We start from the raw sequence: 16,594 nt of genomic DNA, 5'->3' as shown, positions 1-16,594 counted from the left end.
ATTACAGTTACATCGGACTTAAGTAATTTCAAATGCTATAGTGGAAGTATGTGATGTTGATGTTGAACGCCTAAAAGATAACTCATGTCAAGGTCCAAGATCCATTTTTGTGTGTAAGATTATTCATTGTTTTCCCTGAACTTTAAATTGACCTTCTGTTAGTATTGCCAAGTGGTATACAATAATGTGCACAACTGTTTGAAAAATATATATATTTGTGTTCTTTGAAAGGGAATTTGACAATAGATTATGTCTTTCAGTTGAATATAAATAAGCAATGAGCATTCTATTGTTCTAGAATAGGTCTCTTTTTGTGGGCGCTATAGACAAAAAGATTCTAAGTATTATAAAAAGAAATCAGAAGATTTTTCATTTGTGGCAATGTGATGTCTTGTGTATTGTATCATGTAAAGGAATTGGGCATGTAAAGAATATGACAAATTTCTGAAGAAATCAGCACGATACTTCTTGATTAGGTAGAGCACACCTGTCGAGTGTATCACAAGAGACAATCTCTCATAGATAATAGAAGTGCAGTGTAACATATCAATCATCTGAAGAAAATCCCGAGAATAAAATGAAATGTACATTTAAGAGTAGGCCTACATGAACATGAGGAGAGAAAATGTAACTTTCCCTGACTTGCAGCATCACCAAGTTTCCAGCATTGGTACATCTTTTGAAGTATTAGGTCAAGTTTGACAAAAATCTGGATCTGATCCAGTTCAAAAGGCAATGAAATTTTGCATTTGAAGTAGTTAAGTACCTGTTTTAACTTTCTATGGATTGAAGATAGCATTGCCAATGTCTGAAAATGGAATTTAAGGCAAGAAAACACTTGGTGATTGCCTTTATTCAATTTGTAGTTGTCAAAAGACTAAGTGGTTCTTTGCTGTGACTTTACATATCAATCTTTAAATTCTTTCATCAAAAGGCTTGTTAGGCAAATCTGTGTGTTTGCATAATAGCATACTGATACATGTAATAACACAAGCACCATTGATTCCCAGATGATGCTTGTTCATAAGAATCTAAAAAAACCAACTAATTTTAGAGGCATGTATAATGACTGGATAAACAGGTTGTGCGAGGATGCTCGTGGACACTTGTTGTCATCCAGCCAAGCGTCAAACATGAGCACGTCGTGATCTGCATTTCTATTTTTACTACTAGTTTAAAGGTTGATTACTGGAATACACTCTGTTACATTAGAAATTGCTATGTCCCTGGACATGATACTGGTATCATATTATCTCAGTGTCATTTATTCCATTCCAGGGCCACATGACGCATGTATATGAATGTCATAGCCCTGGTGGTCCCACATTATCAATATTATTTTTGCATTATCGGGGTCATTGCTATGACTTTTTGTTTTCTATCTATTGCTTTCTCAAAAATAGTCACTTTAAGACTTTGTATGATATGAAGTCATCGGTCACTGATGCAGGACCATGAATCTGGAGGTAACCTCTGTAAGTGCCCCTCTCCAAAGACATTATTCAAGGGTGGAGATATGATTGGGATTGTATGTTTACTTTGAGGGATCTTTAAGTCTTTTTCTTCATCATTTTGGGTTTGTGTCCAATTCATATCTTGTGGAGTTAGCATTTGGGAGACAATTGGCAGATGTCACACTGGAGTCACTATAGCCAAGCACTATAATCATATTCGTAATGGAAATACAAATTTCCAGAATGTAAGATGCATTGTGACTATTGATCATCTGGTTCTCCTAGGGATTTGGGCAATACAGCAGCATGGTATTGAAGTCAAATTACTAGTAAATTCATTTTTTTTAATTCTCCCCTTTCCAATCCAAAGTAATTTTGTTAAATGTTGTAGTATGTAGTGATGAACACCAAAATGTGTGATCTTAAAAATGTAATTACTTTTTAGATTAAAGTCAAATTAGTCATATGTTGTTGAATATGTGTTTACCAAATTGATTTATACTGTAAGACAATATACAAATGGAAAATTAGGGCAAATCAGTATTATCAATTTTGCATTTTTGAAAGAAATATATATTTTTTTTTACAAAATTCATTTTAGTAATTACATCAAGTTTAGTAATTTATTCCACCTTCGCTTTATAAGGGTTTTCTTCATGTCACCCACTCCATAATTTGATTTGATTGTAGATCTGATTTCTTCTCCACATCAATTCTATAACCCACCAGTAATATGATGAAAAGATGACAAGAAGATAATTTCGGTCACCTACTCTTTTTCGCCCACTCTCAGGTTTCCTTATTTTGTGTGATAATTACATTGTTTATCCTCTCTTCGTACAAAATTCTGACATCAGTGGTTTATATACCTATATTTGTGGATAGCTTGTTCTCTAAAGATCTGTGATAGATTATCTTTTTGTGAAAAAGAATATGGAAGTCAGTGCTTTGTACAAAACAGAAGGTGCTTTCAGACCCACTTGAACACCGAAAATATTTTGTGCTTTCTGATTGGGAAATTAACCGCGATCGTCCCAGATATATGTTACTTTTAAAGGTCAAGTCCATCCCAGAAAATGTTCATTTGAATTAATAAAGGAAAATCAGATAAACACAATGCTGAAAATTTCATCAAATTTGGGTGTAAAATCAGAAACTTATGACATTTCAAAGTTTCGCTTATTTTTCTCAAAACAGTAATGTGGACAACTCAGTGATATGCAAATGAAAGAGTCGATGATGTCCCTCACTATTTTTTTTTTTTTTTTTATCGTTTGAATTATACTCTACGTTATTTCGTTTTTTACAGTTTTGACAATAAGGGCCAACTTGACTGAACCATAAAATTTTAAAACAATGGTAATTCCACATGTTCAGTGAGGAAAAAACCTTGTTTCACAGGACAATGAAGAGCAAATTAGAATATTTTATATTTTAAATAATAAAATACAAATGAAATAGTGAGTGGTTGACATCATCAGTCCCCTCATTTGCATACCGATCGTGATGTTTATAACTGTTTTGTGAAATTAAGCAAAACTTTAAAATGTCATAACTTTCATATTTTACGCTTGATTTTGATGAAATTTTCAGTGTTATGCTTGTTGGATTTTTCTCTTTTTAATTCAAAGCAACTTTTTGTTTGGGTGGACTTGTCCTTCAATATCCCCACTTAGTATTTTCACAGCTGCATGTACAAAACATTCACATATTTTTTTTCCAATGTATTGTCCAAGGTATTTTTTGGCAATTTGCAAGAAAATTACAAGATTATTTCCTACTATGACTATTGTACTGCACACAGTTATGAATTTGAGAAACTTACTATACACCAAAAGGATCTGATTCAAGTGGATATTAATGCAGAAAAAAACGTCATTGTATTTTTGGTGAGCGAGTTGTGTGGAAGCACATTCTGACACCCTTTCATGAATATGATTTTGTCCTCATGTAGTTTTGTCCAAATTGATATACCACAATTCCAGGGTCTTCTTACTGGCCTGCTTCCAGTCAATTGTAGAATATAGATAGTCATCTTTGTGCAATATCCACCAATATGGAGGCCCCCTCTGGCGTTGGATGAGGGAAGGATGTGTAGGAGTGAGAAAAGAGTGGTGATGGTGGGAGTAATTGGACGTGTTGATGACAGCATGGCATTGCATTGATGGAGTTGAGAGAAATACATGTATTGTCCCAAATGTTCAGGGAGGAATTAATCGTTGTTACACAGGACAACATGTGAAAAATTGGAATATTTCACATTTCATATAATAAAATACAAAAGAAATAGTGAGTGAGTGATGTCATCACTCTCTTCATTTGCATACCGACAAGGATGTGACTATAACTGTTTTGTGAAATTACGCGAAACTTTAAAATGTCATAACTTTCTTATTTTACATCCGATTTTGATGAAATTTTCTGTGTAATGCTTGTTGGATTTTTCTCTTTTTATTCAACTCAACTCTTTGTTGGGGTGGACTTGTCCTTTAAGTTATGAGCATTCGTAGTGTGGGTCTGATTCGCCAGCTCAGCAAGCTAGCAACTAGTCTGCTGTGCAAACCCTTCAATCGAGTTAAGGGTCTGAGTGTGCAGTCTACTCATGCCTTTTGTACTGAAGGCCCTCTCGCTATGTGCTAGTCTTTGCTTGGAGACACACTTGTTGATCAAAGTTTCAATCAGGGTCTGTGCCTGCAGACTACATGTAGCTAGCAATCTATACAGGTATCTGTTGGAATGGGAAACTTTGTGTGATTTGCTTTCACATGTGAGAATGAATGCAACTTTGAAAAGTCCCTGTGAAAGTTCTTATAATCTTGACAAGTTTCAAGTGTTTAGCAGGTATTTTTTGCAGGGAATATTACAAGTAATTTGCTTTCACACTTGGTATTTTGGTAGATCAGAGTTAATTTCCCGATCAGAAACTACATGGTATTTGGAGTCGGTCTGAAAGCACCTATAGTGACAAGCATAAATTAGGCAACCTGTTACAAAACAAGCATTCATAATTGCACTTATTTACAATGAAATGCTATTGAAATCTGTGTAAACCATGGTTCAGGCCTTGGATTCAAAGGGCCATGGACTTTAATACTTTATAATTGTATTGAGGTAAAAACAAGATTCGCATATTCCAAGATGCCACATTACTACTTTTTTCAGCGGCAACAGAGCAATGAGCAATCGCAGCAAGGCCTTAATACCTGTGTACATCCTTAAGGACATCATGTTTCTTGGATAGGAATCCATGTTGTCTTCAAGGAGCGTGCATGTTTTAGTTACTCTTGCAAATTTTTTCATGATTTTTGCATGTAAATCACTATTCCTAGCATGTGAATTAGTCATTTTTAAACAGACTGTGCTCACAACATTTGCCTTTGCTGTGAGAATTTTGCATAAATTGGCAAGGATGGTTTACTGCGAGATGTCCTTTTTGGATATTTTTTTTGCATTATGAAAGCCCACATTAGGATGTTCTAACCACCTTGTAAATTGGGTCTTTATGGCCGCCAATGTAGATGAAAAGATTTTGGCAGTCTTGGCTATAATAGATCCATGATAGCACTTTGCCATGCCTATGGAGGGTGATCGAGGATAAGGGAGGGATTGATACACTTACTGACAGCAAGGGAATAGATTGGTAGTTATTCATGAACAGGGCTCTGTAACCTTAAGGTTTGTAATCAATCGCTAGATGCCAGTGATCAATCAAGATCATCAGTGTATGTGCACTTTGTTCAAAACATCGAGCTGGAACCAATCACAGCGGTTTTCATATTTGCAATTCATCGCAACCTTTTATATTACCGGGGGGGGGGGGGATATGATGATGTATGACCTAAAAGATGGATAGACTATCTTGTTCGTTGATTACCCCTTGTGTTCTGAGGTCATTCACTTAAGGTTGTCTTGCAAGCTATGCGCAGGAGGGATAGATAATTCATGAGAAAGAAGAGGTACATCAAGGGTTAAAACTAGAATGGAACACACACCTTTGGTCCTTTTTAAGTATAATACAGGTTGAACTAAATGATTATGGATCATATTGGGTGATTCACAATCAGAGGACTGGTCAAGCCTTGAAATAAGCTGCTGCAGACCAGGGGAAATTTTTCAAAAAAAATTGCCCCTGGCTCACGGCTTTTTACAGGAACCGGGGGCAATTTTCTGGAACCGGGGGGCAATTAAAGAAATATATATATAACGGTGAACCACACCGCAAATTTGTTTATAGTAAGCGCAGCTCCTGCAATTTTTTAATTAGTACATGAATAGCATGCTAAGTATTAGGTTTATTCAAACATTTAAGAAATCAGATTTAAATGTTTAAGTGTGTTTTGACACACTCACTCCACATCCCCTTTACAACCACACACACTTGGGCTTATTTATCTTTCATCTTTAATGAACCACGAACAATGAACCCCCCCCCCCAAAAAAAAAAAAAAAAAATCTAAATAAATGAATAAAATAAAAATAAAAAAAAGAGAGAGAGATGGAGAAAGGGAGAATTCAGATCAAATAATATCAATTTAGAAAAAAAAAAATTTAAGGTTTTTTTTCATGGTTAGAATCACGGGTGTGTGTGAGTGTTTGTGTGTGTTGTGACTGTGAGGTGTACTTGGATTGCATATAAATTATGTTAAAGAAATGAAGAAATGAAATCAATATCTAACTCAGTTTATTCAAATTCCAGCACATAGCCACACGCTATGTACATGTATTCCTTAAGTTTTTCACAAGTTATTTGAAAACGCAGATCTCCACAGAAAATGCCTTTCATTCTGGGAGAGTCTAAATTCGGTGAAAATGTATTCATTAATAACTTAAATATTCATCACAATGAAGAAATCATAAAGTTTTTTGACAGTTTTCAAAAATTAACATGAAATCTAAACTCTATCTGAAACGGAAAATCACCATCACTTAGGCCATTACTGATAGAATTCTCACCCAGAGCTCTGGCAGAGAACACGAGCTCAAACTGGCTAGCTAACACCACTCTCAAGTGCACGGCGACACGGCGTCCTATTTTTTTTTTTAGATGGAGCCTTGTTTGATGATTTGTCTGATATTTACCCCTCTCCAAGAAAGAAATTAAACAGCTACAATTCACAACTACAAGCTAAGTGATTTTGGATTATTAAGGCTCCGTTTTGATAAGCAAATTAAGTCGGCGACTGTGAGGATAAAAGACTCGCACATCGTATGTGCTGTGAACAGGGATTTATCTCCTGTGCAATTCGAATTACTATATCGCGGAATTGTGATATCCCAACTGGAAATGTGTGTATTAGAAATTGCACATGGTGAAGTATGGAAAAACCGCTACCGGAAGCACCCGCGCACATGTATTACAGAAGAAAAAAAAGACGGACGTAGCTCACTTTTTATGGTACAGAAAAAAAAAGCACTTGGCAATTTGAAACTGTGCTTTAATCATGATCGTTATTGAAAGTTACTTGATTTTGGCTTTTCAGATATTTAAATTACATGTATGATATGGCTTCACTGCTCACTCACGGCGGGCGCAATTACCTGGAAAATATTTGCGCCCGGTCGTCAAAATTTTGATGATTTTGGGGCTTTATGGGCGCAATTGATGGCTTTATGGGCGCGAATTTGCGCTCAGTGCCCGCTTATTTCAAGGCTTGGGACTGGTGTTTTTAGTTTTTCGAGCAAAAAGGAAAATAAAAATGTATAGGCACAACACCCAACTTGAAAGAAGACTATAAGTATTAACATGTTATAAACATTGAATTGGGCTTTCAATGTAGCAAGTATTATCATAATGTATTAAAACCCAAATTGATTGTTGGAGCTCATTTTAGAAGCCTAATTCACGCTGTCAAATTTGAAGTTACCCCTTCATATAGGGACTGTTTTAAGTTGCTCATGGTCAGTTGGAAGCTGGATAGTGATTTGGTATTATCAAGTGTCAATGCCCTCTAGGATTTCATCTACTGTAGATTCTACATCCAGTTCACTTCAAACCATTTTGTCTAATTTTCACTTAGGTCATTTTACCTTGTAACCCCCCTTCTATACCTTGCATCTAGTTCATTTTAACCATTTCCAATGTGCTCATTTACTTTACCCCCTTCCCCCTTTTTTGATACATTTTGGTATGATACCCATATGGTCTCATGCAATCCACATGATGTTTATTGAGATAAAAGATGAAGATTATTGGTATTTCATTTTTCGATACAAATACCAACATGACCAATCTGTAAATGTCTCGGGACATAAACAAATTGTGTGATACATACAGTACATGTAAATTATATTATAATTGATTTCCCTTGTTTTTGTCTCACCTGCATAGCAGAGTGTAGCCTCTTGTCGAGGCCCTGGCGGCTGCTTCCCGAGCGAAGCGAGGGATTCCTAATTCGCGAAGCGAATTAGGCCTGGCGCGAGCCAGGGCCTCTTGACATCTGAACTGAATTATATATTCATGAGGAACGTCTTCCTAATGAATATACATGAGTCATGATATTACCGGTCACCGAGTAAACCAATGAAATGTCAGAGCTGTTTCGTTTTGGGTTCGGAATACTATATAGTATAGTAGTCCATTATTCTGCAGGGGATTCATTTAATTGCGGGACACTAAAGGGGATATAACCAGCAAAATGCTACAAGTAGTGGTACTACTACTACTACTACTACTATACTACTACTGGCCGTAACAGACCCATCACCGCCCCGAAACTTCCCGGGAGATACTGCTTAGCCGCTGGTCAGACTCGAGTCAACTCCCAGCAACTCCACCCCAGCTTCCCTCACTGCACTGCACAAGCGGAGATCGATAATCGACGCCCAGGTTCGACCGGTGGAATCGCATGAAATATTACATTTTTTCCATATCCTGTGGGTAGATTTACAAAGACATCTCGTCCTTTCAGTGCAGAGTTAATTTCATCGACTTGCAAATCCTTAAATCGGTCAATATTCAGCATTTTAGAGTCATATTCAGCGCTCTTTGATATTTCGTCGTCACTCTTCGCCAAGAATCCAAGGGTGGCCATTCAAGATGAGCTCATGAATATTTAATATGACGTCATAGCAGCTCGCGCTCTCATTGGATGATTTTCACCGACCAGTTTTTGGTCGGTGAATTGGTAAAAACAATAAAAAACAAAAGAAAGTCGGTGAAATTCGGGTCAGATGTCCAGAGGCCCTGTCTCGCGGCGCTCTGCTTCGCTCTCTCCCTTGCTTTGCCATGTTCGCTCGGAAAGCAGCCGACAGGGCCTCGACAAGAGGCTAAGCAGAGTGAGACTATAGGCGCCGCTTTTCCGACGGCGACGGCGGCGGCGGCGGCGACGTCAACACCAAATCTTAACCTGAGGTTAAGTTTTTGAAATGACAGCATAACTTAGAAAGTATATGGACCTAGTTCATGAAACTTGGCCATTAGGTTAATCAAGTATTACTGAACATCCTGCCTGAGTTTCATGTCACATGACCAAGGTCAAAGGTCATTTAGGGTCAATGAACTTAGACCATGTTGGGGGAATCAACATCAAAATCTTAACCTAAGGTTAAGTTTTTGAAATGTCATCATAACTTAGAAAATATATGGACCTAGTTCATGAAACTTATACATAAGGTTAATCAAGTATCACTGAACATCCTGCATGAGTTTCACGTCACATGACCAAGGTCAAAGGTCATTTAGGGTCAATGAACTTTGGCCGAATTGGGGGTATCTGTTGAATTACCATCATAACTTTGAAAGTTTATGGATCTGATTCATGAAACTTGGACATAATAGTAATCAAGTATTACTGAACATCCTGTGCAAGTTTCAGGTCACATGATCAAGGTCAAAGGTCATTTAGGGTCAATGAACTTTGGCCAAATTGGGGTATTTGTTGAATTACAGCCATAAATTTGAAAGTGTGTTGGTCTAGTTCATAAAACTTGGACATAATAGTAATCAAGTATCACTGAACATCCTGTGCGAGTTTCAGGTCACATGATCAAGGTCAAAGGTCATGTAAGGTCAAAGAACTTTGGCCACGTTGGGGGTATTTGTTGAATTGCCATCATATCTCTATAAGTGTATTGGTCTAGTTCATAAAACGTGGAAATAAGAGTAACCAAGTATCACTGAACATCTTGTGCGAGTTATAGTAGTTTTCAAAATCAGCACTGCTGCTATATTGAATCGCGTGATGCAGGTGAGACGGCCAGAGGCATTCCACTTGTATACAATAGTTTCCCGCATCTGAGAATGTACACTGGATTATTAATTGAACATGTTAAAATGTGTGTGCCACTGCAATTTGTTATTGTACTTTGTTGTTACCTTCTGATTCAGTTAGTCGTGTTTCTAATGCTTAATTCTGCTTTAATAATCAATGCAAAAATAACAAAAACACATCTTATTCAACCAATACTTTCAAGGCCAGTATAAGGAGATATTTTGTCATAATTGAAATGCATTGAAAATAGTTTCTATGGTAACTGGTTTGTCTGAGATTTATAAAAAGTGTTTATGGCTTGATGTGTGTGTAGAAGGGTATTGTGCAACTTGTGTTGAAAATGATTTTTTCTTATCATGATAGCTATAGTCTTACTTTATTTTTCATTCTCTCCTTTCTTCACCCATCATTCTAGACGTACAGAGATTGTGCCTTTTCATGATAAACGGAAATGGTTCATGATGATCATGATTCCATTGGGGACAGGCATATAGATTTCACACAAAATGATTTAAGAAAACATGTTATTGGAGCCTCCTCAAGGATGGGGCAGACTCCACTTCTGCTAAAAATTCAGTAGATAGTAAGGAAGGTTTGCTTGTTACAAAAAAAAGCTTAAACAGATATTTTTGGGTTTTGACGTTAACAATGCATCTTAAGGAAATATGGGAAGATCTGAACTAGGTCATTAATTTTTTTTCTTCAGATGAGATCATTGTTGCATATGAAAAATTAAGTTTTTCCCAATTTCTGTCATATCATTACGCATTTTTGCATGGAATTATTGATCATGGTTGAGAGTTGAAAAAACCCCATCATTTTCTATATGTTTGTGTTTATCTACAGAGTATCAGGTGGAGAACTATTTGATAGGATTGTGGCCAAAGGTAATTACACAGAAAAAGATGCCAGTGAGATAGTCAGACAGATACTTGAAGCTACAACATACATCCATAGCAAAGGAATTGTACATAGAGACCTTAAGGTAAGCACAAAAAAAAGACTTGTATTGATTAGTGCAAGTAACTTTCAATGAAAACTGAAAATAAGTGAATTCTACATAGATATCATCAGTGAGTTTGTATTGCAGTACTAAAAATAATTAAAAGTAATTTTATGGAATAATTTCAACAAGACTTTAAACGGTGATGATGTGCCTAGTATGTCCAGCCTCTTCTGATAATCTACCAAGTGTTCAGTTCTGCCCTGTATTAAAACATTGACTCTCATGAATAGCACATGCATTGTTCCTATGTGACTTGGACTGTCTCCATGGTGTCTGTCTTTAAAGAGGACCTTCACATAGGCAACAGTTCAATGTGTAGCCAACAAGGCACAAGAATGTCAAACATTCAGTCTGCACCAATCGGTGCCGGTAATCATCTGAAATACAATTAGTGGGGCTGAATGTCATTTGTATTATGGCTCTCCCTCTCCTTTATTCAAGTACCAACGTGGGCCTTGGTAATTTTTTCATTAGAGGGGGTAGATATTCTTAGAAGTACCTTGATCCAATCTTTAAGGGCTTTTTTAGAGGTGTAGCTAGTGAGAGAGGTTAACACAAAGAGGATGGTTTTATAATTAATTAAAAAAAAATATTTTAAAACTTCACATCCATTCTGATAGTGAGAGTCCTTAAAACATGACTATGCGTGCCCATGGTTCAAGGGGTGATCCAAATTGAATTTTTGCAAGTGAAGTATGTGCCAGTGGTGTATGCTATTAGTACTTGGTGGAACACATCTTTTGCTACAAGCCATTATAGATTTTATGTGTGTAGTAACAATGATATGTATTGTTCTCTCAAGCATGCATTTCAGTCATAGTCAGGTTGGATGTCATGTAAAGAAAGCTTGCTGATGGCCATTTCCCCCATGTATGAATTGGGTAGAAAATATATTAAAAGATTTATTTAAAAGATATGTTAGATTGATTCATATTACACAAAATTTAGGGGTGTGAGCCCCTGAAAATGACGGAATACTCTACCATGTGTGTGATTCATATTAAAATGGAAACTTCATCAACCAAAATTGTTATGTTCTTTCATTTGGAGTTATTACTTGTAAATTGCTTCCACATTCGCCATATACCAAGGTTTTTTCCTGATCAGGGAGGTCTGAAACTATCTTGAGTGCATTCGTACAAGACAACTCAAAAGTAATTTAGGAAGGAACATTTTTCCAAGCAGCAACACGAATTTGACTTGGAGAGCAGACAGACGTGGTTGCATCATAAACAGTGAAACCCATTAGGTCTAGGACGAGCTTAATTAGGCTAATTTAGCCGCAGCTGAAAGAAAAGGTCATGCCTTTGATGCAACATTCAGCACATCATGGCTCTTTGAAATTAATTGCTTTTGTACAAGGATAAAAAAAATCTGCGGAACATAGTCAACAGAGACAAACATATGCTGCTTGCATATCAAACAATTAGCAAAAATGTGACCTTGGTACACATTATCTCAGCATGTAAAATTATTCAATTAAATCAAGCAATATCAAGCGACACATGAATGCATTCATACTTTTGAGTATCTGCTACATACAATGAAAGGATGTCAATAAGAATGGTGAAGGAAAATAAATGGCAAATTTAGAAAATGCAATTTTAATTTGCTTTACATGAGTCACAACATACGTACATACTGTAGTAGTTGAAATCATAACATTGTGTTATGATTTCAATGACGAAAGGTAGTGGGGACTACAATTGATCTTAACCTTTCAATATCTGTCTTTTTTTCTCTCTTGAAATAAGAATTGTTATCATTTATTTAAGATTCTGTTCATATTTTGTCTCACCTGCATAGCAGAGTGAGACTATAGGCGCCACTTTTCCGCCGGCGGCTTAGATCATGTTGGGGGAATCAACATCAAAATCTTAACCTAAGGTTAAGTTTTTGAAATATTATCATAACTTAGAAAATGTATGGACCTAGTTAATGAAACTTGGACATAAGGTTAATCAAGTATTACTAAACATCCTGCCTGAGTTTCACGTCACATGACCAAGGTAAAAGGTCATTTAGGGTCAATGAGCTTTGGCCAAATTGGGGGTATCTATTGAATTACCATCATAACTTTGAAAGTATATTGGTCTAGTTCATAAAACTTGGACATAAGAGTAATCAAATATCACTGAACATCCTGTGCACATTTCAGGTCACATGACCAAGGTCAAAGGTCAATGAACTTTGGCCATAATAGGGGTATCTGTTGAATTACCATCATAACTTTGAAAGTTTATGGATCTGACTCATGAAACTTGGACATAAGAGTAATCAAGTATCTCTGAACATCCTGTGCGAGTTTCAGGTCACATGATCAAGGTAAAAAGGTCATGTAAGGTCAATGAACTTTGGCCATGTTGGGGGTATTTGTTGAATTACCATCATATCTCTGTAAGTTTGTTGGTCTAGTTCATAAAACGTGGACATAAGAATAACCAAGTATCGCTGAACATATTGTGCAAGTTTCAGGTCACATGACCAAGGTCAAAGGTCAATGGACATTGGCCATGTTGGGGGTATTTGTTGAATTACCATGATAACTCTGTAAGTATATTGGTCGAGTTCATAAAACTTGGACATAAGAGTCGTCAAGTATCACTGAACATCTCATGCGAGTTTCAGGTCACATGACCACATGACCAAAGTCAAAGGTCATTCAAGGTCATTGAACTTTGGCCATTTTAGAGGTAATTATTAGATTGCTGTCATAACTTTCAAAGTTTATAGATATAGTGTATAAAATGTGGATATAGGGGTAATCAAGTATCACTGACAAGTTTTAGGTCACATGATCAAGGTCAAATGTCAATGAATGTAGTATTGTATCATTATATGAATGGTGTTTTTTGTGAATAATTATTTTATAGTAGTTTTCAAAGTAAGCACTGCTGCTATATTGAATTGCGTGATGCAGGTGAGATCGCCAGAGGCATTCCACTTGTTTAGAATAGAATGAGGAATGCTTCAAGTAACCTTGATAAAATTGGTATGTATGGACTTTATACGGGACGTGTGGTCCAGTGGTTAGAGCATTGGACTCATAATCGCAAGGTTGTGAGTTCGAATCTCCTTTTTGCCATTGTCTCCACTTTGATAAAAAGGCCCGAGAGTAATATCTGTCGTCTATAAGGTCAGCCACTATGAATAATTAACCTAGACATAAAATGGTTCCTAGGTAATTGGTTATGTACCAGCTTGGCGTTTATCAGCAAAAATGCTGTCCTGTCGAGTTCACACGGGAGTTACATGTACCATAAACAAAAACAGAATCTTACAGGTTATTTGCAGTTTTTAAGTAAAGTACAAACGCTTTTAATGTGATGCAAGAACATTGTGCATCTGCTTAAAAGAATACGAAAATCTTGTCGATGGCCCGTAATTATGAGAATTTTGTCTTAATATGTGAACATGCCAACATTTTTTTCAGTTTTATGCCAGAACAAATTCTTGTTATTGTCGCAAACTTTTCTGATTTTGAAAGTATGAATATGCCACTCCTTATCCTAATTTGTCTCATCTGGATAAAGAGTTGCTTTTTTCCATAGGAATTAAATTCATTTGATGTGACCTCTACTTTTTTTTTTCCTTTTCCTCTCTCTGTTTCCTTATGAGGATATGTAATGAAATGTTTAAACATTGATTTTGAAAGCATGTAAACTTCTATTTCAGAAAGTTGGACCTGTTGCTTCATGCTGAATATTAAGCCATTTTTTTCTAGGAGGTATTGAACTTTTTATCGCCATTTTTATCAACAAGCTCTTAGAATTCTCCAAATATCCCATTTTTCATTGTCTTTTCCCCCCTTCATTCATTTAAATTGCTATTCCCCATGAAGGGACTACATGAGCTCATTATACAATCTTTCCAAACTCGTGTTGAGGCTTCATTCAATGTTAATGCAGTGTTGTAAAGCAGAGAAAAAATGGCACAGAAAAAGAACCGATCAATGTCTGAACGAGTATAAAAAAAATGCTGCTCACAAAACCTATCCCCAAGACTTGATAGCACGTAACAAGGATGACGTAAAGTCCACTGTTAAATGTCTGCTGAATGTCTCAAACAAACATCCAGTGGTACGTGCCATGTAACATTGATAGGAAGAATTTGATGATCAACTTGGGAAAATTCTTTCATGATAAAGTTCTTAGTATCCACATTGATATTCAACTAGAATAAATTTAATGGATTATATTGATATTAATTCATCAAGTTTATCTGCAGTACCTAAAGGTATCAAGTTTGATGAATTTAAACCTTTATCTGAATGAGAAGTAGACAAATTGGTGATGAAGCTCAGTAAGAAGTCTTGCTCTGCCGATCCACTTCTAACAAAGATTATTATGCAACATATCAATGTTATACTACTAGTGTTTACAGATCTATGATCAATGTCTCCCCGTCTACAGGTCATTTTCCTAAGGAATGGAAAGTAGCCCTGGCTTCATCATTATTGATACAGCCAGGTCTCGATCCTGAATTTTGTCATCTAAGACCTGTAAGCAACTTATAGTACATTTCAAAATTGGTCGAAGGTGCAGCCACGCAACAAATTTTACAGTATCTCAATAGAAACTCACTTCTTCCATCCAACCAATTTGCGTATAGACACTTTCATAGTACAGAAACCACACTACTGAGGATAAAGAATGATATTCTGATGGCAATGGACAATCAGAAAATCACTCTTGATGTTACTTGAATTAAGTAGTGCTTTTGACACTACAGACCACACCAGATTATTGGAAATTTTGCAGGAATGTTTTGGTATCAGTGCTCTGAATTGGATCAAGTCGTACTTGTCTGATCGGCATCAAAAAGTTGTAATTGATGGTACTGTCTCAGATTCTTTCCCAGTAGTACCCTTTGCCCCAGGGCTCATGACTCGGTCCCTTGCTTTTTGCATCATACAAAAGTAGTCTAATCAATGGCACTCAACATAATTTTCCTGAAGTTTCTTGTCACTGCTATGTAGACGACACACAATTGTATATATCTTTCAGGGCCGTCTACTACCACTGCAAACACAAGTGCTTCAGTGCTAGAACAATGTATTGCTTTTATTCATAGTTGGATGCTGAATAATAATCTTAAATTTAATGATAGCAAAAGTGAGTTTTTGCTCATTGGTACCTGTACCACACTCCACACAGCAGATCTCTAAAATTGATATTGACTGTATCATAATTGGAATATCCAAATTCCAATGTGAAACCTTCTAATACTGCAAGGAATTAAAGAGTTTCTTTTGATACAAACCTGAACATGGAAACACAAGTCACAAATGTATGTAAATTAACATGTTATTTTTTTGTACAACATTAGGTGCATTTGCAAATATTTTGATAAAGAAAGTATCAAATTGGTGGTACATGCTCTGATTACAAGTAAGCTTGACTACTGTAATGGTTTGTTGTTTGGAATGCCTGATAATCTTATTTCTAAGTTAAAGAGTCCAAAATTCATGTGCAAGACTTGTCTATCATGTACCAAAGTTCTGTTCCACTACACCTCTTCTGAGAGAGCTCCACTGGTTGCCAGTGCATCAAATAATTTCATTCAAAATTTTGTTCATTGCATCATTAATCGGTCAAGCCCCATACTGCATAACAGAATTACTCAAACTTAAAACCCAATCACATAGTCGAAGTCTGCGAAGTTCCACATATAAATTATTGTTCCAGATCTTTCACAAAACAGAAGTCACTCTCAGCAAACGCGCATTTGCACTTGCTGCCCCCAAGCTTTGGAATAGCAATTGACTCCATCTCTCCATCACTTAATATTTTCAAATCGAAATTGAAAACATAATTCTTTAATTAAGAAATTTCTGTGTACACATAGAATTAAGCAAAAAGAGCTCTGAACTAGCGCAGCTGAATATATTCATACAAAAAATGCGTTATACAAATTTAGGTTTA

The 16,594-nt window shown here is 36.3% G+C and overlaps 1 protein-coding gene across 1 annotated transcript in view; it reads left to right on the top strand.

Moving 5' to 3' along the window:
- Nucleotides 1-16,594, top strand: part of LOC129255571 (calcium/calmodulin-dependent protein kinase type 1-like) — a 46,542-nt gene that overhangs the window by 2,313 nt on the left and 27,635 nt on the right. Inside the window, exon 2 of the mRNA XM_064095988.1 lies at nucleotides 10,511-10,649. Coding sequence (XP_063952058.1) covers nucleotides 10,511-10,649 — 139 coding nt within the window. The remainder of the gene's footprint in view (nucleotides 1-10,510; nucleotides 10,650-16,594) is intronic.

The sequence above is a fragment of the Lytechinus pictus genome, chromosome 3 (genome assembly GCF_037042905.1).
Source record: "Lytechinus pictus isolate F3 Inbred chromosome 3, Lp3.0, whole genome shotgun sequence".
Taxonomy (NCBI): domain Eukaryota; kingdom Metazoa; phylum Echinodermata; class Echinoidea; order Temnopleuroida; family Toxopneustidae; genus Lytechinus; species Lytechinus pictus.
Note: the sequence above shows the minus strand (reverse complement) of the source record. Positions and strands in the feature narration are given on the sequence as shown.